Raw genomic sequence first — 25922 nt, 5'->3', positions numbered from 1 at the left:
AAACGATGTTGCTAACCTTTTTTGATATCAGAGGGATTATTCATTATGAATTTGTACCGACTGGACAGTTAACCAAGTTTACTATTTGGAAGTGCTGAAAAGGCTGCCTGAACTTTTAGATGAAAACGACCTGAACTTTTCGCCAACAATTCATGGCTCTTGCATCACGACAATGCACCAGCTCACGGCACTGTTTGTGAGGGAGTTTTTAGCCAGTAAACAAATAACTGTATTGGAACAACCTCCCTACTCACCTGATCTGGCCCCCAATGACTTCTTTCATCACCTGAAGATACAGGAAATAGTGAAAGGAAGACCTTTTTATGACATTCAGGATATCAAGGGTAATATGACGATAGCTCTGATGGTCATTCCAAAAAAAGAGTTCCACAATTGCTCTGAAGGGTAGACTAGGCACTGGTGTCAGTGCATAGCTTCCCAAGTGGAGTACTTCGAAGGTGACCGTAGTGATATTCAGCAATGAGGTATGTAGCGCTTTTTCTAGGATGAGTTCACAAACTTAATGGTCAGACCTCATATAATTAATTTAATTAAAACCAGTGATAAAAAGAAAATCTTAAGAGCAGCCAGACAGAAAAATTACATAAAAGATAGATGAACACAGATAATGACAACAGATTTCTCACTGGAAAAGGATTCAAGTAGAAAACAGTGAAGAAACATCTTAAAGTACTGAACCTAGAATACCAAGCAAAAATATGTTTCGAAAAAAGTAATCAAAATAAAGACTTTTTCAGACATACAAAAGCTAAAAGAACTCATTACAAGTAGACCTGCACTACAGTAAATATTAAAGGAAAAACTTCAGGCAGAAGAAACGTGATACTAGATGGAAATCTGGATCTATACAAAGGAAAGAAGCACCAGAAAGGGTAAACATGTGGATACATATAAATCACTTGTTTATATTTTTAAAATCTCTTTAAATTATAATTGAGCTTCAAAGGAAATATAATTTATTGTAGGGTTTACAATGTATATAGATACAAAATGTAGAACAAACAGCCTTAGCACCCAGGCTGAGAGGGAAGAATGGATGTGAAACTCTTGTGAGGTTCTTACATTAAATGTGAAGTGGTATAACATTACTTGAAAGTAAACTGTGGCAAGTTAAAATTTAATATTATAAATACTAATGCAATTACTAAAAAAGAAAAATGAAGTATAGTTAATAAGCCAACAAAGGAAATAAAATGGAACCATAAAAAAATACTCATTCCAAAAGAAGGCAGAAAAAGAAAACAGGAACAAGTACAGTTGGACCAAATAGAAACAAACAGCAAAATAATAGATTTAAATGCAATTACACCAATAATCACATAAAATATAAATGTTCTAAACACATATTTAATTAAGGCAGAGCTTGCCAGACTGGATAAAATAGCAGGACCCAACAATATGCTGTTTATTTTTTGTAACAGCTAAAAACTAGAAACCCCCTCAGATGTTCACTGACAGGTGAATGATAAACAAATCAGAATATATCCATACAACAGAATTCTATTCAGCAAAAAAAGGAATGAACTATTCATTCACTCAACAGATGAATCTCAATTATGCTAAAAGCAAGAAGCCAGATGTAAGAGTACATACTGAACAATTCCATTTATATAAAATTCAAGAAAACACTTAACTAACCTATACCGTAGTGACAGCAGATTAGTGGTTGCCTGACCAGAGGCCCAAGAGGGATAATAAAGAGGCATGAGGAAACTTTGGGGAGTTATAGATATGTTCATTATCTTAACTGTGCTAATGGTTTCACAGATGAATACATGTATTAAAACACATCAAGTTACATGTTTTAAACAGATACAGCATATTATACTTCAATCACACCTCAAAAAGCTATAAAAATATTTTTAATATAAGTAATATTAAAGTCACTCTTCTGCTTAAAATTCTCCTTGTCTCACTGAGAGTAAAAGTCGTTGCTCTTAGAATGGCCTACGAGGATCAGGGTCTGGATCTCCATTACCTCCTTCCCTCTTCCTCACTCCACTGCAGCCACGTGGACCTCTTCACTTTCCTTAGAACATGCCAAGCATGCCACGGCTTCAGGACCTTTACAAATGATATTTCCTTTGCCTGTCTCCCCCAGATAGCCCATGGCTTGCTCCCTCACCTCCATCAGGTTTTTGCTTAAGTACAATCTTCTCAACAAATGTTCCCCTGATCATTCTATTTAAAATTGTAACCACCTCCCAAACTCTCTATCCTCCTTTCCTGAAACATTTTTCTTGACAGCATTTACCACTATCTAACACAGTATATAGAGGGTGCCAAAAAAAGTCTACACATTTTAAGAAAGGAAAACTGTATTAAAATTGCAATACTCAATAAATACCGATAACAAAAGATGAATACAAGTCACATGTGACTTCTGCAATTACAAGAGGTGCTCAGAGTGGTTACCATCAGTGTGCAGACACTTCTGATTACCGCAAACTACTGCTTGAGCAATGTTAACTAAAGTGTCCATTTGTATATATATTTTTGGCAACCCCGGTATATTTTACACATTCATTTTGTTTGTTGTCTCTCTTCCCATGAGAATCTAAACTCTACAAGATCAGGGGCTTGTGCATGCTTTGTTTACTACTATATTCCTCAGTACCTGGAACACTGCCTGGCACATAGTAGGCTCTCAATAAATATTTGTTAAATGAATGAATGGATGAGTACGATTTGTTACAAGGATTACAATAAAAGATGATACTTGTACACCTGGCACATGTAAGGTATACCAAACCATTATGTCTAAATTCCTTATGTATGGAAATGAAGATCTGTTGAAATTATAGGGACAGGTAACTAACTGATTCTAATTTCATTTTCCTTGCTCTTATTTAAAATTAAAATAAAATTCAAAACACCGAAGATCGTATGTCCAGGCCACATGCCTTTTTAGGAAGGTACACATAATCTCACTTGGCAAATCAGCAACAGCTGCCAGGGGGAAAAAAAGGTCAGACACCCTGGCACAGATGCCATGACTCAGCTGAGATCCAAAACTAGGAACTGGCTCATTTTTCCATTTCAACATACTTTGGCCATTGCTCCAAGATGTTAGAAGATAAATGGCAGGTCTTAACTCTTCCTCCCCAGTAAGATGAAGGTACTAGATGTTTACAGTCAGGTACACTAATGCTCAGCTGATGGGAGGTAACCTGGAAGCCCCCTGAACTGGTCCTGCTGCCTATTCCAAGGACTGGGTTAAATCACACTGCTGCCCAGTACAGCAGCCCCCTCTAACCTGCAGGGAGGGGATGCCTTCCCAGGCCCCAGTGGATGCCTGAAACTGCAGATAGTACCAAAGACTATATATACTATTTGTTTCCTATACACACTCATACATACCTATGATAAAGTTTAATTTATAAATCAGGCATAGCAAGAGATTAACAATAACTAATAATAAAATAGAACAATTATAACAATATACTATAATAAAAGGTATGTGAATGGCTTTGGGGCCATTATCAAGTAAAATAAGGGTTACCTGAACACAAGCACTGCGATACCAGGACAGTACGAGTAAATATAATAACTGAAGCGCCTACTAAGTGACTAACAGGTGGCTAATGTATACATTGTGGATATGATGGAGAAAGGGATGATTCACGTCTCGGGCAGAGCCGAGTGGAGCAGTGTGAGATTTTATCACACTACACAAAAAGACACACAATTTAAAACTTATGAATTGTTTATTTCTATGATTTTCTATTTTTTCCAGTATTTTTGGACCACAGCTGACTGTGGGTAACTGAAACTGCAGAAATCAAGACCACAGATGTGGGGACAGAGTCCCAGAGAGCAGTTTCCAGGCTCTCGGCCTCACGTGGAAAGGAGCTGGTTCAGTTATTAGATGGCCATCAGCTGTAATCAGATGGCCATCTGCTATGGCTAGTTGGCCCTCAGCTGTTACCAGCTAGCCATTAGCCATCAATATAACTGCCATGGCTATGCTAGTAAGCGTGGATTGCAGCTAGCAAGTGCAGTCAGCAAGCAGATTGTGGACTGTGGATCCTGTTGATCCTACTTCCTGTGTCTCGCCCGGCCGCCAGAGAGATTGGGGTGCAGGAAGACTCCTCGTTGGGGTATTGATGGATGTTTGCTTTTGTGTCTCAACCAGCCATTGAGAATATAGTGGTATGACTCCCCTATCTATGGCTCCATTGTTGTTCCTTTTTAGCTTTGCCATATTCTGTGTCCACCCGTCGTCGAGAACAGAACCAGAGACCCTGCGTTACAACAGATAAGGGCAGACTACTGTACCATTCCTGTCACCTGGTAAATCAGAGCAAGGCTTGGCATTTCATCTTCTTATATCTTCACCATGGTCATCTCAGTGGATAGTGGGAGCAAGGACTAAGGTACACTGCAATCTGTGTGATACTGTTGAATTGTGGCCATATTTACAGAGTACCCAGCTTTCAAAATCCCTCCCTTCAGTAACTAGCAGGTATTCAGAAAACCTGAACCCCTGTAGGAAGTCTTTTTCCCAGTGTAAAGCAATATAGGGTATGGAATAGGATGCATGGTTGCAGACTCCTTAAACCTCTCCAATCTGCCAGTCCCAGAAGTCCAGCTGCTCCTAAGAACTTGAGCCCTTGGTAATTGGCTAGCCCTCGGCTACTTCCTTTCAGAATTTAGAATAAGGAAAAGACAATTTCTGTTCCATTAGCGTGATCAACGAAATAGAGAAGAATCTGGGGCCATTTAAGGTCAAGCACTTCCAGGTGTTATTTCAGAGTGACAAAAGAGCTGATGTCACCTTAAAGATTGAGCAGTTAGAGAGGGAGAAAATACATTCTTTTAGTCAATAAAGGGTGGTGCTTGAAGATAAATCCATTATTTATCTCTTGCTTGGATTATTTCAACAGCCTCTTAATTAGCCCCTCTGGTTTACTCTTGTCTCCTATTCCCAATTTGTTTCACAAAAGCAGCCACAGTGATCCCTTTAAAGCATAAATCAGATGATTTTACTTATCTGCCCAAAACCTTCCAAAGGCTGCATGTCACCTTCTCAATTTGCTTATATAATAATGTGACCTGCTCTCCCCCAACCCCTCTTACTCTACGTCTTATTTTGGATGGCAGGTCTCCTGGGATTAATGAAGTATTTTTTAACTCCTGTTCCACTGGTTTGGAAATTGTACACTGTTTTATTCTTTTTTTAAAGTAGTTATTATTATTAAAGTTTTAACAGGTACTCTTGTCTAAGATTACCCAGCATCACAACCCTCCTCTGAACAAAATTAAAAGCTCTTAACTGGAATTTTCCCCCACCCGCTTCCAAATTTACATGTTATTTTGGTTCAGTATTTCAGGTCTATCTTGCGTTTATATGGCCAAATTAGTAATTATTTTTGTTCTATACAATAATTACATTACTTGCTTAGATTGACTCATATATTTTCTAATTTCTTTGTTCAGCATTCCCTCTTGGATCTCATACCTTTCTTCTTTCTTTCTGAAATACATCCCTTAGCAATTATTTCAGTGAGAATCTGATAGTGACAAACCTTCTCAATATTAGTGTTTCCTTGTCTGAAAATGTCTTTATTTTGCTCACTGACTTCCAGTGATAAATGAGTAGGTACGTTAAGTCCTCACTTAAAGTTGTCAATAGGTTCTTGGAACTGGAGCAAAACCATATATAATGAAACCAATTTTACCATAGGCTAATTGATATAAACAAGAGTTAAGTTCCAAGGGCATATCATCAACATTAAACAAAACATTATTCGAGGATCTGCTGTATAGAATCCCACAGCCTCTTGTTAACAGTAACTTCATGTGACATAGTGGGAAGTTTCTATAATATGGAAACAGCAACATGTCCCATCCCCAATCTAAAGATAAAGCAAGAGTTGCCTACCACATCTTGGTAAATGTATCTGCCACCAAGAAAACCAGATAATTCTGTCATTGGTAACTTGGGAGAGATGGGAGAGAAATTTAAAAGCCCTAGAGTGGGCACGGCTTCAGAATCTGGTATTCTAAGCATATCTATATTTCCAGTGCCCAGGACAGTGCCTGATACAGTTATTGTTATTTGGATAACTAATAATTAAGAGAGAATGGTCCTGTAATGCACTCTTAAAGCAGTACATCTCTTGGTAATCAAAGGAAAGTGGCCAATGAGACTAATCTTTTTCTTTTAATAGAGGACACTTCTACAACAGAAGCCCTCTAAAAAACATGGGCTTGGTTAGGGTTTCTGTTCTTAGGAATTTTTTTTTGCTTTCCCATTCCCAAATCCCGAGATATAAACTGTTTTCTGTTCTCCACAATGAATCATTTCCACAAAGTGACGGCCAATACTACCAACCACCTGGCTTCAAGGAGCTGATTTTCCCGATTTCCCAACCAACTTTTCTCAGGATTCAGGAACGGGAAAGAGAAAAAAATTCAGGAGAATGGGTGAGAATTCCCGCCTGGAAAACCTAGCGTTGGTAGAATGAAGTAGTAGAAGGCTATTCCTGATTATACAGTGTCTGGAAAGTTGTAGTATATTTGGTTTGTCTTTACTAGTTCCCAGGGCTTCATGATTTCTTTTGAAATTCCAAATCATAAGCCCATTCCCAGGTTACACTTCCAGACCAGTTTCTTTGAGAGTTAGTGGTTAAAGGGAAATGCAAAATGTCTTGTAATCCCTCCATATTTTTGTCCGACATCCAAATTAAACATTGCATTAGTAGGGGCTTCTGCCTCCTCCCCCAATAAATAGCCCAGCTGTCTGGCCTGTGCCCAAATTTCCACAACAGAGATTAGAAAACAACTCCATTTCTAGGAGGCAGCCATGGGTACAGAGGCTACTTTAAGGACGAGGCTCTCACTTTCAGTTGTCAGATCACTATCTCAGTTTTTCAGTAACAGTTAATCACAAATCTCTATGCCAGACACTCAAAGGACTAAAAATGTGCAAATAAAAATCAATCTTTGGCCTTCAGAGGCCCACACTCAGGCAACATATACTGACACAGGTTGTCAGTGGCACAGGAGCCTTTTAAGAATCTGGGGGTCTATGCCCCACCAAAATGAAGGATTAAACTAAGAGGAAGGCAGAAGGTCTGGGGAACTCAGACCCAAAATGGAGAGGTACTGAGAATATCATGATGGCAGCTATGCAAAACGACTAGAGAATAATCTGTCTGGATTGGAGCAGAAGATAAGAGGCTCCTGAGCAATGCCAGTGTGTGTGCGTGTGATTAGATCATCTACTGTAACATTGAGAAGCATTTTGCAACTGTGGTAGAAATTTGGGGGACTAATAAAAGAATGCAACGGAGAATATAAAGCAATGCAAAAGTGAGGTAATTGTTACCCCCAGAAAAACAGAAACAAATATAATCACAGCATACAATCATTCAATCAGGAAGAATATTTATGAAATCAAAATAATTTGACATTAAAATAGATGAAAAGAATTCAAAGTGGTTACTTTTGAGAAGCAAAAATCAAGGATGGTTGGAGTGAGTGTAAAAGAATACCTGGTTTTCTATTATAAGCCTTAAAAAACTGATTGACTTGAGAAATTATGTCTATATATTACTTCAACAAAATAAAAATTAAATTTAAAATGTGGTTGGCTTACACATATGTAAAATGAACAGGAAGGGGATGGTGGGGGTAGAATGTTTACCCAGGTAGGAAAAGAAATTTGTAGCAAGCAGTAATGTGACAGCAGTAATTATTCTGCACTTTAATTGGTACAAACGGTTTTCAAATCTAAGTTATAGTAGTATGTTTAAAGAAAACTATCAAATGATCACATCAATCCTCTGCTCAAAATCCTCTAACTGCTATAACCAAATAAATACCTAAATTAGTTATTAGCATGCCATTCAAAGTCCTTCATGATATGGCCCCCTGCTGATTTGTCCTACACATTATCCTCATTTCGCCACAAATCCACCCTCTATACACTTTATACCCCAATAGGGAACAAGCCCATGCTACTATGCCTCCACTCCCTTGCACATACTATTGCTTCTGCTTAAATACCCTTGTCCTAAAGGTCTATCTGACAAAGAGTATTAATTCTTCTTAACTCAAGTTTCCTTTTCTTTAAAGCCTTCCTTGTGTTCTCCAGGGCAGAATTAGAGACTGGCTTCCATACACTGGCACTGAATCTTGTATATCCTTCCATTATGGAATGATTTACTATGCATCCCCATGCCACTCCCACCACAAACCAAGTAGCTTGACAGGAGAAAACTAATTATCTGCCAACGAGGATGAAAGACACAGTTATTGTTACTAACAAATAATCCTTGTCTTATAAAGTTATGCTTAGAAAACAGAATAAGAGGAAAAGCTACTTAAGTTATTGTATGACAGTATAATTTTGATTCAAAGCCAGATCATAACAATCTAAGAAAATTATAGGTCCATTTCCTTTATAAACATACAAGTTTTAATTCTACATAAATTTAGAAAGTTTATTAAAACAAAAAAAACAAGCAAAAAACCCCACTATGATGAATTTAGTCTGTGAACCCCTGAAAGGCCCTGAGACCCTTTCAGAAGGTCTAAAAAGTCAAAACTATTTTCATAGAAATACTGAGATATCATTTGCCTTTTTCACTGGGTGACATTTGCATTGATGTTACAAAAACAATAGTGGGTAAAACTTCTGGCACCTTAGCACAAACAGAACAAAAATGTTCTAGTAGTTGTTGTATCTTTCACCATCACTCATTGCAGTGAATCTAGATTCACTTAAGAATGTACATGATGAAGCAACAGAAACCAAGAAGCTAGAAGAAATCTAAAGTAAAGCTAAGAAAATTAGCCAATAAAATCAACAACGGGAAGAGGAATTTCCATGAGTTGAAATTCAAACGATAGAAATTTGAAAAAGATGACCAAATAGAGACATTTAAGATTATCAGAGATAAAAATGAATAAAATAAAAAAAAATAAAAATTAATGAATCAAAACTGGCAATAATGAAACAAGACATTTGGATATGGAAAATAATTTAATGAGATGTTTTATAAATTAAAATTATAGATATTGAAACTCAGTAGATGAGGTCAACTCTAGCTTTAACATAATCAAAAGAGAATTCGTGAAATATAGAACCCACTTAGAGAGAAAAGTGAATGATGGCTACGGTACTAAATGCTTGGACCCTATCTGGGGCCACAGTGTAGAGGCCTGAGGACAGACTTAACACCTAGAGAAAAAAACTGCAATATAATGTGCTTTGTGAAACACAGATACTTTCTAACAATTTTAGTCCACTCTCCTAGTTCTTCTTCTATATGAACTTCATACAAACATTTCGACTGGAAAGAAAATACCCTATTTTAAAACTAATTAGTAATCCAAAGGAACAAGCATAAAATCTACAGAGGCATATTATAAGAAATTAATATTCAGTATATAAAGAAATCCTACAACTCAACATCAACAAAAAAATAACCAGATTTTGGGGCCGGCCCGGTGGCTCAGGCAATTAGAGCTCAACGCTCCTAACTCCGAAGGCTGCTGGTTCGATTCCCACATGGGCCAGTGGGCTCTCAACCACAAGGCTGCCAGTTCAATTCCTCGAGTCCCGCAAGGGATGATGGGCTGTGCCCCCTGCAACTAGCAACGGCAACTGGACCTGGAGCTGAGCTGCGCCTTCTACAACTAAGACTAAAAGGACAACAACTTGACTTGGAGAAAAAGTCCTGGAAGTACACACTGTTCCCCAATAAAGTCCTGTTCCCCTTCCCCAATAAAATCTAAAAAAAAAAAAAAAAGTGTGATATACATAACATAAAATGTACCATTAAAAAAATAGATTTAAATATGAACAAAGGACTTGGATAGACATTTTTCCAAAGAAGATGAACAACCACCACATGAAAAGCTGCTTCACATCACTAATCACAAGGGAAATGCAAATCAAAACTATAATGAGATACCACTTTATACCAATTAGGATGGCTATTATACAAAAACTAACAGCATCAGCAAAAACAGAAAATAACAAGGCCTGGCTAGGATGTGAAGAAATTGGAAGCCTCATGCATTGCTGGTGGGAATGCAGTATGGTGCAGCCACTGTGGAAAATAGTATGGTAGTTGCTCCAAAAAAACAAAAAATTACTGTATAGTCCAGCATTTCCACTTTTCGGTACATGCCCAAAAGAATTGCAAGCAGGGACTAGGATAGATATCTGCACACCCATGTTCATAAAAGCATTATTCACAATAGTCAAAATGTAGAAGCTACCTAAGTGTCTCTTGGCAGATGAATGAATAAACAAAATGTGGTGTATTCATACAACGGAATACTATCCAGCCTAAAAAGGGAAAGATATTCTGACACATACTACAACATGGGTGAAGCTTAAAGACATCATACTAAGTGAAATAAGCCAGTCACAAAAGAACAAATATTTTATGATTCCACTTATAGAAGATAATTAGCGTAGTCAAATTCATAGATAAAGAAAGGCGAATGGTAATTGCCAGGGAAAGACAGGGGAATCGGGAGTTAGTGTTTAGTGGGTACAGAGTTTCAGTTTGGGAAGATGAAAACATTTTGGAAATAGATGGGGTGGTGATGGCACAATAATGTGAATGTACTTAATGCCACAGAACTGTACATTCAAAAATAGTTAAAATCTGGGGCCGGCCTGGTGGCTCAGGCGGTTAGAGCTCCATGCTCCTAACTCCGAAGGCTGCCGGTTCAATTCCCACATGGGCCAGAGGGCTCTCAACCACAAGGTTGCCAGTTCAATTCCTCCAGTCCCGCAAGGGATGGTGGGCAGTGCCCCCTGCAACTAAGATTGAACACGGCACCTTGAGCTGAGCTGCTGCTGAGCTCCCGGATGGCTCAGTTGGTTGGAGCGTGTCCTCTCAACCACAAGGTTGCCGGTTTGACTCCTGCAAGGGATGGTGGGCTGTGCCCCCTGCAACTAGCAACGGCAACTGGACCTGGAGCTGAGCTGCGCCCTCCACAACTAAGACTGAAAGGACAACAACTTGACTTGGAAAAAAGTCCTGGAAGTACACACTGTTCCCCAATAAAGTCCTGTTCCCCTTCCCCAATAAAATCTTTAAAAAAAAAAAAAAAACAGTTTAAATGGCAAATTTTATGCTCTGTGTATTTAACCACAACTAACAATGAGAATTAAAAAAAATAAAACTATAAAAAAGAGAAGAAAAATGAAAGGGAAAGAAAAAGCAAAAGGATTATACACTATGAGATCTACTCCATGAGAAGTTGGTTTAAAATCAGCATGTTATACCAGAATAAAGGACAAAAAGCACATGATCAACTCAATAGATGCAGAAACCAAATTTAATAGAAGTCAAACATACATCCATAATAAAGGCTTTCAACAAACTAGGGATAGTTAAGGGAACATCTTCAACCTGATAAAGGGCATCGATGAAAACCCCACAACTAACATATTTAACAGTGAAAGATCGAATACTTTCCTCCCTAAAAGAATAAACAAGGCAAATATGTTTGCTTTTGCCACTTCTGCTCAACATTGTACTAGAGGTTCTTGCTAATACAATAAGAAAAAAATAAATAGCATCCAGATTGGAAAGAAAGAACTAACACTGTTATTATTCACAGATAGAATGATCCTGTGTGTGGAAAATCCCAAGGAATTAAAAACAAAACAAAACAAAAAAAATTACTAAAAGTAATAAACAAGTTTGGCATGATAACAGCGTATATGATATATAAACACTTACTGTATTTCTATATACTAGCAACAATCCCAAAATGAAATTAAAAATACAATTCCAGTCACAATAGCATTAGAAAGAATAAAATAGGAGTAAATTTAACAAAAGAAGTTTAAGACTGGTACACTGAAAACTACAAAATACTAGTAAGATAAATTAAAGAAGAGCTAAACAGAGAAAAAGAGAGATTCCATGTTCATGGATTGGAAGACTCAATATTGTTCAGGTGACAACCCATCCCATAATTGACCTATAAATGCAAAGCAATCCTTATCAAAATTCTAGCAGACTCTTTTGCAGAAGCTGATAAGCTGATAGCCTTTTTAACAAATTATGCTGGAACAAATGGATAGCCACATTCAAAAGAGAAAAAAAATCAAACAACCTTTACCTCTTACTATATACAAATATTAACTCAGTGGATCACAGACTAAAATTTAAGAGCTAAAACATAAAACTAGAAGAAAACAGAGAAGAAAATCTTTATGCGTGTACCCTTGGGTTAGGCAAATAATTCTTAAATACAATATCAAAAGCATGATCCACACAAAAAGTTTTAAACTTTTTTTTACTTCAAAAGACTCCACACAAGCAAATGAAAATACAAAGCACAAACTAGGAAAAAATATTTTCAAGTCATGCATCTAGAATACATTAAAAAATTCAGTAATAAGACAAAGGAATCAATTTTTTAAGTGGACAAAATATTTGGACAACCCACCAAAAAAGATACACAAATGGCTAATAACAACATGGTAAGATGCTCAGATCATTGGTTATTAGGGAAATGCAAATTTAAAGCCACAGTGATCCACCACTACAAACCCACTAGAATGGCTATATTCAAGAATACAGAATATCTGGTGTTGGTGAGGATGTAGTAAAACAATTCCTCAAATATTGCTGGTGGAAATATAAAATGATACAGCTACTAAAGAAAACAATTTGTAAGTTTATGCTTAACTTTAAAAAGTTAAAAGTTTAAAAAGTTAACTTTTTCAAGTTAAGCATAAACTTATCATACAACACAATTCCATTCTTAGGACTCTACCCAAGGGAAATGAAAACTTATGACCACATAATGACATGTATGTAAATGTTCACAGCAACATTTACTCAAAATAGTCCCAAACTGGAAACAACTGAAATATCCATCAACTGGTGAATGGACTAACAAAATGTAATCTATCCATATAATGGAATACTATTTAGCAATAAAAAGGAGTGAACTACTGATATGTGCTACAACATAGATAAACCTCAAGAACATTATGTTAAATGAGAGACCAGAAACAAAAAGCTTCCAAGTGTGTGATTATATTATACGAAATATTCAGAAATGGCAAATTTATGCAGGCAAAAAGCAGATCATTGGTTGCCTAAGGCTGGAAGAAAATAGGATTAAATGCAAATGGGCACAAGGAAATTTTGGGTTATGGAAATGTTTTAAATTTAGATTACGGTAATGATTGCACAATTTTATAAATTTAGCAAAAACCATTGAATGACTTACAATTGGTGAATTTTATAGTACGTAAAGTTATTTTTTTTTAAATTATGCAGACCCTGAGATTGCAACTGATGTACTTAGTGGACTCACAAATCCGCCCCCCTCCTCCTCTTCTTCCTTCCTGAATAATTCAGTCTAGAAGCCATTAGATGATGATGATAGCCAAGTGTTTTGGGGGAGTTGGGAGAAAGGCACCCAGCATGAGTTGTGAGAGACTGGTGGGGGTAAGGAAGTTGTCTGCTTGGAGAGACCAGTGGTAATCAGTTTGGCATGCGGTGTTAGAGACTCAGCAAGATGAGAAGGGTATATACACAGGAGGTCAGTGATTGCAAAAGGAGATTGGCTACATACAGAAAGAAATGCTCAAATAAATAAATATATTCAGAATTATGGCAGTTAAAGAAAGAAGCTACAAATGTGGAAAAAACTAAGATGAATTGGAATTGAAAGTAGAGGTATCAATGTGAGCTAGTAAGTTTTGATATATAGAGAACAAGAAATTTAAAAAGATACATGTGTGTTACATGTATACACTCTCTGGGAACAGTGCTTCCACACATCAGCAATCATGCCTACCATCTATCTCTTGGCTTTTAAATACCATGTTCCAAAAGGAACCATGCTCCTTGGAGAAATGGCTAATTCCAGGGCTAGGGCAGGGAAGGTACAAAACAGGCCAGCGAGTAACATTGCATCAGGCCAGAAAGTTAGGATGTTCTCAAAAAATGGAGACATGTCAAAAAGACACAGAAGCTAACATGAAGAAACTCCCCTTGACCAAATATGGTACAATTTGAGCATCAAAATATATAATGATATAAATAGATCATAACTCATTAAATAAAAAAAAGCCTATTGAGTTCATGATAATAAAATAAGTGAACAAATTATTCAAAACAAAGAGAAGAGAAAGCTTTTCGTTAAAATGCAATGCCAACTGATGGGTGTAGAAAGGATGATGAAATTAGAATACCATTTGGCAACCACATAGCATAATAACTCAGCCAAGAAACATCAATGGATACTAAAAATAGTGGGTTAAAATTTGATGACAAATGGCGTAGTTACATAATTTCAAGAACCTTCCCTCGAAATACTTATTAATTACAAAGAAGAAAAGAGTTACTTTGCAGCAGGGAAATGCAGCAGATATACCTTAATCAAGTGATCAAGGTTAACGTCACAGTAATGGTACAAAATAAAAGCCTGTATCACCTGACAGGATGCAATGAGAACACACCATCCTTTTTTGATATTCCTACAAAAGATAATGAAGGGGATCAGAATATGCCACCCCAAAATATGCCATTTTGGCAAAAGCATTATTTTAAGCTGAAGGCAACTGAAAATCAACAGATGCAGGAAGGGTTCTTTGCTCTTCATTTTATCTGCCAAAAACCAGGCAAAATTTCCTTTGAGAAAGGTGTCTGTACCAGGGAAAGAAAAGCTACAATGGATTTGCAAAGCCTTTGCAGACCTTACTAAAATAGCCCTTATCTTCCATTAGTTCCCCCATATATTTCCCAGTTACTTCCCCACAATTTATCATCCCTTCAAGCCCAAACCCTCTTTCCTCTGTTAAAGGATATATAGCTTCCAAGTCTTATCACTTCTTTGAGTTTCATTTTTCTGTGAATTCCCATGCATGTAAATATTAATAAAAAATGTTCTGCCCTTTCTCCTGTTAATCTGCATTTCATTAGTTTAACTTGCGGCCCCCTCAGACACTGAACTAAGAGGATAGAGGACAAGTTTTTCCTCCTTAACAATCCATAACCTGAATCTAATCTTGAGGAAATACCAGACAGACCTGAATTGACAGACAAGTTTTCAAATAACTGGCCTTTAATTTTCAAAAGTGTCCATGTCATAGAAGTTGAGAAAAGACTACAGAATTATCCCAAGTTGAAGGAGATAAAAACAAGTAACAATAAAATTGTAATACATGATCCTGGATTGGATGGATCTTTTTGTTACAAAAACCATTACTGGGACATTTAGTGAAATATGAATTAAGCTTGTGGATTAGATGATGCTATCTATCAATGCTAATTTCCTAACTGCAATGGCTATTATCATAGTCATGAAAATGTCTCTGTAGGAAGTACACACTAAAGTACTCTGGGGTGATGGGATATCATGTCAGGAGTTGATTATCTAAAGGGTTAGAGCAGGTTTTGGCAAACTGTAGAGGGCCAGATAATAAATATTTTAGGATTTGAGGACCATATGTGGTCTCTGTTGCATAGTCCTTGTTTTGTTTTGTTTAATGTAATATCCATTCTTAGCTCAAGGACTGTACAAAAAACAGACTGCAAGTTGCATGTGGTCCATGGGCTGTAGTCTGCTGACCACTGGTTGGGGGCAAGAGGGGGGCCTCTTTGAACTATTCTTGTAAATTTGAAATTACTTTTAAAAACTATTTCTGCCAAAGTCCAGAGCAATCACCTGAAAAGTTCTGGGAATGGCTGCAACAGCGGTGAATAAGGCTGAAAGAAGTGGTTAAGACTTGGAAAATTTACTGGATAAAAAGCATTTTCTCTCACTCTACCACATACTGTGAACTTTCCTGCTGACAATTAATTGGGCCTATTCTTCTCAGACGACCACAGCCTTGGCCTCCTATGCAGTTGAATGAAATGAACGCACAGGAAATTCCCACCACATAAGGTTGGGAAATAAATTCTTCATCCTTAAGGAATATTTCAGTATGACTTTTTAGTCAGCTACTATGAGATACCATTTCTCACCTATCGGATTGGCAAAAATTCAAAAGCTTGATAAAATGTTCTGTTGGCAAGACTGTGAGCAAATAGACTCTAACACTGCTGGCAGAAATGCAAAATGGTATAACTACTACGGAGGGAAACTGGATAATATCACACCCATTTATTCTTTGACTCAGCAACCTGATTCTAGGAATTAATCCTGAAGACAGACAATGAAAATCAATTCTTCTATACCAAAGATCTATTGTTAAAAATGATTTGTGTCTCTGACTCTTCCCCCAGTGTGCTAGTTCCTCAACAGCAAGACTCTAGGCTCCAAACCTATCCTACTCACCAAGATCAGGACCAGACCAGCCCTAGTCAGAGGCAATCAGAATCAGCACAGACCCTCCTCCTGTAGCATCCAGGAGACTGAAAGAGAAGCTGCTGCAAGACGCCCTCACCAAATAACAGTTATTTCTGTGTTACCTGAGCTGCTGGGCTCCTGCTGCCTGGACCCAGGGCACCTACTTAACAAGAGTCTATACTGTGTCACGAAGTGCCCCGGGACAATTACTACTGAGCCAAGAGACAAGCCACGGTTTTCCTCAGCTGAGCATTCAGGTAGCAACTACTTAAATGGCAAGCCCCAAGGGCCTTCATATAGGTATATATCCTGTTGCACTGATCTGAGCAAACAACCTTTACTATAAAGAAGAAGCTAGCAGGTAAGAAACACTGCCCAAGGAGCTAATCACACTCAGGCCTTAGGTTGAAGGCCCAAGAAGAAGAGTCTAGCTGAGGTGACTCAAGAGGAAGGGTACTTCACTGTAGCTCAGGGTAACAAACAGGTAACAAGGGGGAAATTCCTTTTGTATGTACTGTCGCTAATACATGGAGAGGGAATGAAAACAGCACTCTTTTTGTAAATTTCTAATAAAATAATGGATCTAGGTGATAATTATCAGTGGCCACTACTATCGCAACAAGGGCAAGACTTGACGTTACCCACCTCCTGACAGCTGTACACTGCACCAACTATTATTACGTATTCTTCTCCAGCTCCCCAAATCAAACCAGTATCAGATCAAGCCAGTTTACAGAAACTATAGAAGTCACAGGAGTATGTTATTAGGTTGGTGCAAAAGTAATTGCGGGGGGTGGGGGAGTCGGCCCAGTGGCTCAGGCGGTTAGAGCTCCATGCTCCTAACTCCGAAGGCTGCCGGTTCGATTCCCACATGGGCCAGTGGGCTCTCAACCACAAGGTTGCCAGTTCAATTCTTCGAGTCCCACAAGGGATGGTGGGCAGCGCCCCCTGCAACTAAGATTGAACACAGCACCTTGGGCTGAGTTGCCGCTGAGCTCCCAGATGGATGGCTCAGTTGGTTGGAGCGCATCCTCTCAACCACGAGGTTGCCAGTTCGATTCCTCGACTCCCACAAGGGATGGTGGGCTGTGCCCCCTGCAACTAGAAAATGGCAACTGGACCTGGAGCTGAGCTGCGCCCTCCACAACTAAGACTGAAAGGACAACAACTTGAAGCTGAACGGCACCCTCCACAACTGGGATTGAAAGGACACCAACTTGACTTTGGGGAAAGAAAAAAAAAAAAAAAGGCCTGGGAGTGCACACTGTTCCCCAACGAAGTCCTGTTCCCCTTCCCCAATTAAAAAAAAAAAGAGATCTTTAAAAGTAATTGCGGTTTTTGCAATAATTATTTTTAACATTTAAACCACAATTACTTTTGCACCAACTTAATAAACAACCTCTGAGGGCTGCAATCAGAAAAATCCAAAATGTAGGCAAGTCTACTAGGACAAACAACTCAGTTTCTTTCACAAATGAAATGCAAGGAGGAAAAAAGGAGGGCGAGAAAACCTAGATTAAAAGAAACTTAAAACTAAGGTGACCAGACTTCCCAATTTGTCCATGACTATCCAGGCTTATGCCTGTTATCCCACTATAATTGTTAACAGAATCCCTTTTCATTATCAAAAGTTTCTTAGTTTAGATAATAAATTATACTGTCACCCTACTTAAGAGACATGTGAACCAAATGAACTGTGTCGGCATAGTTTGAATATTGATTCCAAAAAACCAACTGTAAAAAACATTTGAAAGCTGACCAAATAGCTGATGATATTGATAAATTATTGTTCAGGTGTGATGATGATAATATGTTTATGTTTTTAAAAAGTCCCTTACATTTAGAAATACAAAACTGAAATATTTACAAATGAAATAACATGTCTGGGATTTGTTTTAAAATAATGGGGGTGGCCGGCCTGGTGGCTCAGGCGGTTGGAGCTCCGTGCTCCTAACTCTGTAGGCTGCCGGTTCGATTCCCACATGGGCCAGTGGGCTCTCAACCACAAGGTTGTCGGTTCAATTCCTCGAGTCACACAAGGGATAGTGGGCAGCGCCCCCTGCAACTAAGATTGAACACGGCACCTTGAGCTGAGCTGCGCCCTGCACAACTAAGACTGAAAGGACAACAACTTGAAGCTGAACGGCACCCTCCACAACTAAGATTGAAAGGACAACAACTTGACTTGGAAAAAAGTCCTGGAAGTACACACTGTTCCCCAATAAAGTCCTGTTACCCTTCCCCCAATTAAAAAAAAAAAAAGTACCAAGGTTTAAAAAAAAAAAATGTAAAAAAAATAATGGGGCAAGTGGGAGAATAGGGGTATGCAGACAAGATAATATTGACCACGAGTTGATTATATAGACGCTGGGGATGTAAGACTATTCTCTCTAATTTGGAATGTTTTTGAGATTTTTTTCCATAATACAACACTTAACACAGAGAGTAAGTTTTTCAGTAAACAAAATTTCCCCAGAAACAGACACATCCTCGAAACCTTCAGCGGCTTGCTGTTCATCCAACAGCAAGACTTTGGCATTGCCCAAAAGAACTGTATGTTTATTCAGAGTCACCTGAAGCCAGGGTCTTTGAAAAATTCTCTGCCATACAGTTTCCTGAGATTAAGTCACAGTTAGTATTCCTCATTACTTTATCTTTCCATTAAACAAAAAAGTACTTTCCTTTCCCTAACAGGAGAACCACATCTCTTGAAGACAGATACTCTCAAGTTGTTGCTTCCCCTATACAGGAGGAGAGAAAAAAATGAAACACCTTAAAACCGTTTTTAAGGACTTTTCTTATTGTCAAAAAATAGCCCCTTTAAAACAATAATAAAATGAGTGTTTCTCATTTTAGTCCATGCCCTCGTGCACACCAACAGGTCAGTTTCCAGCAGCAACAATTAGTGAAACTACGAGAGAGGGTAGGAGGGCACCCACCGACCTGCCTTATCTTAGGCAATAACAAAGCTTCTATAGCAGGACATAATGATAAGGGAGACCTAAAGCTCCACGGAAAAATAAGAATATGAGAAAACTTATGGGCGCAAAAGGAAAATCAATGAAAACAAAATGAAGTATGAGAATCAGTAACATGTGAATTTTTCAACCAAGGCAGCAGCAGAATAATTATTAGATTATAGCAGCCTGGGTACTATTCTAAACAATTTTACACGTGTTGACTCACTTAATCCTTTACAACCCTTGAAGTATTATTACTATCTCCACTTTAATGATGTAGAAAACTGAGGTAGAAAGAAGTGAAGTAATTTGCCTACAACAGTGCCAGGATAATAACAAGTTCTGAACACGTTCCTCTTTTAGAATTACTTTGAAAAGCAGTTGTTTAAAAAAAGAAAGAAAAGCAGGTGTTGGTAAAATGAAAATAGTGTTTTCTCTTTGGCAGGAAACAATCTTGACACTACCAAAAAGGGGTTTTCAAAGGCTGCCCAGTTTTGGAGGAGGCCCAAACGAACACCTGTCCTTTGCCGTAGAAGTCTACAGAAAGCCTCTCACACGTGACACAGGAGGCAAGAGGGCTGAATTAGCATCAGCTGCAAACTTCAGTAGTGAACTTGTGTTGCTGAAGATGTTCAAGCAAAGGCTAAGTAGCTTTTTGCCAGACATTGCATGAAAGCAATTCCTATGCAGTAGGGAGTGGGCTAGAGCTAGAACCCTTCCAATGTAGATATCACTCTAAAAAGGATTTCTTGCTGCAAATACTCTCACTTTAGGTCAGATGAAATCTATGACAATTCAAAACCAATTCAAAACCAAGCCATTCTATGTTCTAGAAAGTTGCCAATACCAAACTTTTATCCCCAGGAGGCCTGAAGTTGGGCCAGTGAATAGCCAGAGACATACCTGTCCCCTCGCTCTTCAGGGACACCAGTTACACCACAGATCATATCTAGCATTCCTTCAAACAGGGTTATACCAACAATACAATACCAATGTCTGAGTGCCAATCAACGGGCTGGAATTATATTCTGAGAAGACGTACAAGTTAACTAATAGAGGATAATTAATGCAACCCAAATCACAACATATTTACTATGCATTATTTGCTGAAATCATTTTTCCCTTCTTTCCACTTGCATTTGCTCAGTTGCTTAATAACAGTAATGTTCAACAGGCACATGTACATGGTAAGAATTGCATAGAATTTGGGTTCGTCATTGGTTCACTAGGCACTAATTCTGTCCTAGACTCAATGTGAATACAGAGAACAAAACTAAGTTATTGGACGACAGCAATAAGCAGGGGTAAAAGATAAAATGAAATGTCATAAACCTATAAGAAGAACAGAGGTTCTTAAAAGAAAGTATAAAGGTAATGGCCTGGAAGTGACAATGGACTGTGAAACACCAATTCTCAACCCAGTTTGGGTAATTTATTAAAGAATGATATGAATATGTCACTTTGGGAACAGAGAAGACCTGAGGCTGCAAAATTATTTAGTTTCAGAAAATACTATACTGCACAACGGAGTATCTTAGATGGAGAAGCAGAACAGTACAGTTGTTAAGAATATGATCTCTGGAGCCAGAATGCCTGGGTTTTAATCCATTTCTACCACTTATCACTGTGTTATCTAGAATATTTTATTTAATCTCTCTGTGCCATGGCTTCCTCATCTGCGAAATAAGCATTATAATAAGACCTAACTCATAGAATTGCCGTGAAGATTGAATGATCTACAAATTTTTAAATGTTTAGAATGGTATTTGGGAGCTATTAAGTCCTCAGAGTTCGTTTACCTATTAACTAAATACACAATAGCACATGTTTCATCAGAAACGTTACAGCAGAGAGGTTAAAACCACAGATATTGGAATAAGATTCTGTGGGACAGAATGCCATTTTCTATTGCTTATAAGTAACTTCCTTAACCCTCTGTACCACAGTGCCTTCAGCGATAAAATAGATTTACTTGGATTATCCACGTAAAAAGGACTTGGATTACCATCTTATCAGGGTATTTCAAGGGTTAAATTAATTTTAACACATATAGAACATTTAGAAAAATGATGAGTACATGGTAAATGCTCAGCAAATGTTAGCTATTCTTATTCTTTTGTTGTTTCATTTCTCAACTTTTCTTGACTAAACAAGATGTCCTGTTCCTACTAGGTTTATTTTATCTAACATGTGAATCTCTCAATCAATAATCTAATGAAGCAAGCTTCACTTCTGGTGATAGAAGCATGACCTCAAAATATTAGGTAGACTGGATTTCTACCTCCTGCCATGATGGGGAACAGAGACCAGATTTACCCTTGTGCCTTAAAAACTGAAAAAAACCCCAAAAAACAGGAACATGTGAAACAACAGTTTTTAGATGTTACACAGAAGGATAACAAAGTAAACCCTAAAATTGACCCAAACTAAATCCTTAATTTGCCCCAGCTTACCACCTAGAGAACATTTCCAGGAAGCAACACAGGAAGGGGGTACCCAAAAAGAACCCATCAGTCTCCCTATGCTAAACAGACAGAATTAAGAATTTGGGGAGGCAAAGGTGGCAAGAATTTGGAAGGCAGAGTACCAGAGAGGAGAGAGAGCTTGGCAAGGGTTCCTATCAAGTTTACAGCTGAGCACCAATGAGCACATGTGCGTAAGGAAACTATTCAAGAAAATTAGCAGGTGGTACACTCCCTAGGGCTCACACAGGGCTAAGAATAAATCATGTTCCCACTAGGCCTGAGTGGAAAAAAACGCATAACGCATGGCATTTAGTAGAATACTCAGAAAGTACTGCCTCAGTATTAAGGAAAAAATTAGCCCCAAATGCTGCTCTGGGCCCACTAACAAAGTCTAAAAGTAATCCCTGAAAGGATCAAACTATAATATTCCCAAACAATTTAACTGTATCCCAGAACAATATCCAAGGAGCTTCAAAGAAATACATACATATCCAGCAAACAACAAGATAAAATCATCTTGCCCTATCACTAAACTGGTACTTTGCATGGAAGAGATACAAAAGAAAAATAGAATGAAACACAAATATAACTCATCAGGCATGGAAACAAATCTAGGAAAGAAGAAACATGAAATTTAACAAGTTTTCAAGCCCAAAGCCGCAAGACATTGCTTCAGGTTGTCCTAAGACCGCAAAGTTGGGTAGCCTCATACCAAGGTCTAGTACCTCTGGAAGGGGCGACTTCAGGGAGAAGTCAGCCTCTAACAGTGTCCTATGTCAGTCTAACACTGCCCTAAATTGTCTGTGGGACTTAAGCTCCCATATCAAATAACGTCACTTAAGTCTGTATAATAAGCTATGCTTCGACTTAAATTTTTAGTTTTCCAGGTTACATTTTTTCCCTCTCTAACAAAAGGTTAACAAATACCTATTGGTCAATCATACCTTCCTTCTTGAAAATTTGTTTCAAGTGGCTTCCAATATACCTCTGCTGGTTCTTCTCCTTTCTGAAGAGCTGCTCCTTTTCAGTCTCTCCTTTGCTAGTTCCTCATCTCTCCAGCCTCTTAAAGTCAGATTGTGCCATGGCTCAAACCTTCGATATTTCTTCATTTTCTATCAATAGTCACTCTCTGGAGGATTCCATAAATCTAATGATTTATTTCACTTATACACTGACAATTCCTAACTACATATCATTAGCCTAGAGCTCACATATCTCTAACTGAACATCTATAATAATTAGCTATTGCTTGCAATTTCCCAGTCTCAGTTCATGGTAATTCTAACTTTCTAATTGTTCAGCCCCAAATCTTCAGTCCTCATCTTTTTCTCCCACTCTGCATCTAATCCATCAACAAACCCTACTAATTCTACCTTAAAAATACATCCCCAAATCTGACGTCTTACTAACTGCACCACCATGGGTTCAAACAACTATGTGTCTTACCTAGATTGTACCAGTAGCCTTCTAACGATAGCCAGTGACCCGTTTGGTCTAAGTCAGATCATGACTTCTGCATTAAACCCTTCAATGGCTCCTCATCTCACTACGCATAAAAACAAAAATCCTTATAATAGCTTTAAAGTTCTCCATTACATCTCAGACCTCATTTCCCACCGTTCCCCTCCTAACTTATTCCACATCAGCTTCACCGAACTTTGCTGGACAAAGAACACATGAAGCAACTCTTTAAATCAGGCGTTTGGCACTTATTGTTGCCTCTGTCTAAAACACTCCTCTTTCAGATACCTCTATTCTGGCTCCGCGACTTCCTTTAGGTCTTTGCTCATAAGTCAACTTATCATTGAGGACCTCTCAGCCCATCTTATATAAAATGACAATCCCTCCTTCCCTTATCATACTTTATTTTTTCAGTATCACTTATGTCCTTCTGTTATATATTTCCTCATTAACTTGTCTTCCTACACTAGAATCTAAGCTCCCCGAGGGCAGGAACTTGATCTCTTTGTGTTCACTGTTTTGTCCTCCATACCTAACACAGTGCCTAGTAGCACATAGTATGTACTCAAATAATGTTTAATACATGGAAAGAGAGGCAGAAAGAAATGGGCAGAGGGATATTTTCAGCTATCTGAACAAATCCCCAAACCTGTTTTGGAATCAAATTTTCCTGTCATATAAAACGTAGCAATTGAACTATTTAATATTTGGAGAGTTCTAGCATTCTGACATGCTATGCTTCTCCTATGGGGTGGTCACAGACAGGATGGGCACACATCTACCTACTAACAGATATCCTACTTGCTCCTGAAATTTTGAATGTAGCAGCAATCTGTGAAATTTCTTTTACTCTTCACTGTGACAAGGCCATGACTTTTACTCAGTTTCTCCCCATTATTAAGGAGAAAGGTTTGGATTTTACCTGTTAGGCCAGAAGCAATCACCCAGACCCACATTCACACCACAGCAGGTTTCCTTACCTCCACTGCAGTGGGCGGCTGGAACAGGGACTGCCAGGACTGCTATGGGCTTGTGGGTTCATGAAAAAGGCAAGAGGAGAAGCAGCCAGAGCACAATCAGCACTATATGGGACTTTAATAAGGGATAGGGCTGGAGCCGATGTGGGTGAAAACATGTGCTGGTTTACTTCAGATCCTCGGCAAAGAGAAGAGATTCTGACAAGGTACCACAGTAGAAAAAAACAAAGTCAGTGATCATTTTTAACCAAAAAGAAACATTTTCAAAGTGGGTTAATTTAGGCAAGAAGTTTAAGAAAAGTTAAGTAGTCAAAAATCATTCTCAAATATCATGCCTCAGTACCAATGTTGGCACAGATGACCACTGAGGCTAAAACTTAACCCACAGAATTTAAACCAAAAATTTAAGCTTTGGGGATTCAAAGTATTTAGGATTGGCTTCTGGGAAAATTTTACAAATTCACTATAACTTCTCAACTAGCACACAATAGGTAGTATTTTGTGTTCAATGACTAAAACTTCCTTGAGAAATATTTATGTCCATAAAACATTCTCAATAGTTTATAAGTTGTTAGATTATATCTACAACAACTTATTTAGCTAACTTTTGCCTAATGAGTATATCAAATAATGTCACTTAACTCTGTATAATAAATTTTGCTTCTACTTAAACTTTTCCAGGTTACTTTTTCCCCCCTAAAAACAATCTAACCATCTCTTACGTGTGTGGTCCTAATGAAGACTATTAAGTAAATAGATCATTAGACTGAAAACAGATGGTAAATACAGATTTCTACTTTGTTGATCACTGATAGATATGTCACAAATGATGAAAAATAATTAACAGGTTCACAGCATTTAATGGGCTATAGTAGTGGCATGGCTTTCTATTCAAATACCATATTAAACTAGAATATTTATTTCCAAGATAAAAAACAAAACTTAAGTATCACATAAGCACCCGATCTGTTGTAAAATGTTACTTTCCTGTACTGTTACTGGTGACTGTTTGGATATGGATATGTGACATTCTATTTGTGTTTAATTACATATATTCAAAGGAAATCTTTTCCATCATACATATTATCCCTCTCGCTGGTTTCAGCATATTTCTCAGATGAGTATACAATATGAGGATATAATAGAATGGGAAAGTGGAGGGCAAACAACTATTTAAAATTATAGGTATGCCCAAATTTCCATAAACTCAACCTATTTTTTAAAATTATAAGAAGTAAAAATATTAATTTGTGATTAGTTTCTCGCTTTGAGACTTTTCAATTTTCTAAAGAACTATTTCAAACATAAGCTCCCTGGTATATATAAGCTAGAGCTAATTAAAACATACAATAAGACGTTTAGTTCTTGTTAACCTGAATAATATTGCTTATACAAAATTTGAGACTTAAATATTATCACATAAAATGAGGCTTTAGCCATTTTGATGAATTAAGATTATAAAAATCTATGAAAGCCAAATCTCATTATCCTTTACCACTCTGCAATTAAGTTATACACTGAGGCTAGAGTCTAAAAAGGATTGCTTGAAAAGTTAAAGTAATTTATAAACTACTAGCTCCTCAAGGAAAATTAACTAATCTAAATTCAAAGTCACTAAAACAGATACAATGATTACCAATACCAGTGCACCAACATTTGGAGAGCATGATTTTTGACCAGTTAATGTTTTCTTAAACTACAAACGCAATTAAAATTTTTTTCAATTTTGCTAACAAGTCATC

The 25922-nt window shown here is 37.7% G+C and overlaps 1 protein-coding gene across 7 annotated transcripts in view; it reads right to left on the bottom strand.

Annotated features, from left to right (window-relative positions):
• The window catches only part of MAST2 (microtubule associated serine/threonine kinase 2), a 193205-nt gene that overhangs the window by 56418 nt on the left and 110865 nt on the right, over positions 1-25922 (bottom strand). For 5 of the 7 annotated variants that reach the window (XM_033114019.1, XM_033114020.1, XM_033114021.1 and 2 more), the window contains one exon: positions 24184-24378. The exons of the other annotated variants lie outside the window; for them this stretch is intronic. In XM_033114019.1, the coding sequence (XP_032969910.1) occupies positions 24184-24378 (195 nt within the window). The remainder of the gene's footprint in view (positions 1-24183; positions 24379-25922) is intronic. 7 annotated transcript variants of the gene reach the window in all.

The sequence above is a fragment of the Rhinolophus ferrumequinum genome, chromosome 9, assembly GCF_004115265.2.
Source record: "Rhinolophus ferrumequinum isolate MPI-CBG mRhiFer1 chromosome 9, mRhiFer1_v1.p, whole genome shotgun sequence".
NCBI lineage: Eukaryota > Metazoa > Chordata > Mammalia > Chiroptera > Rhinolophidae > Rhinolophus > Rhinolophus ferrumequinum.
The sequence above is the reverse complement of the archived record's forward strand: the minus strand, read 5'-3'. Positions and strand labels throughout refer to the sequence as shown.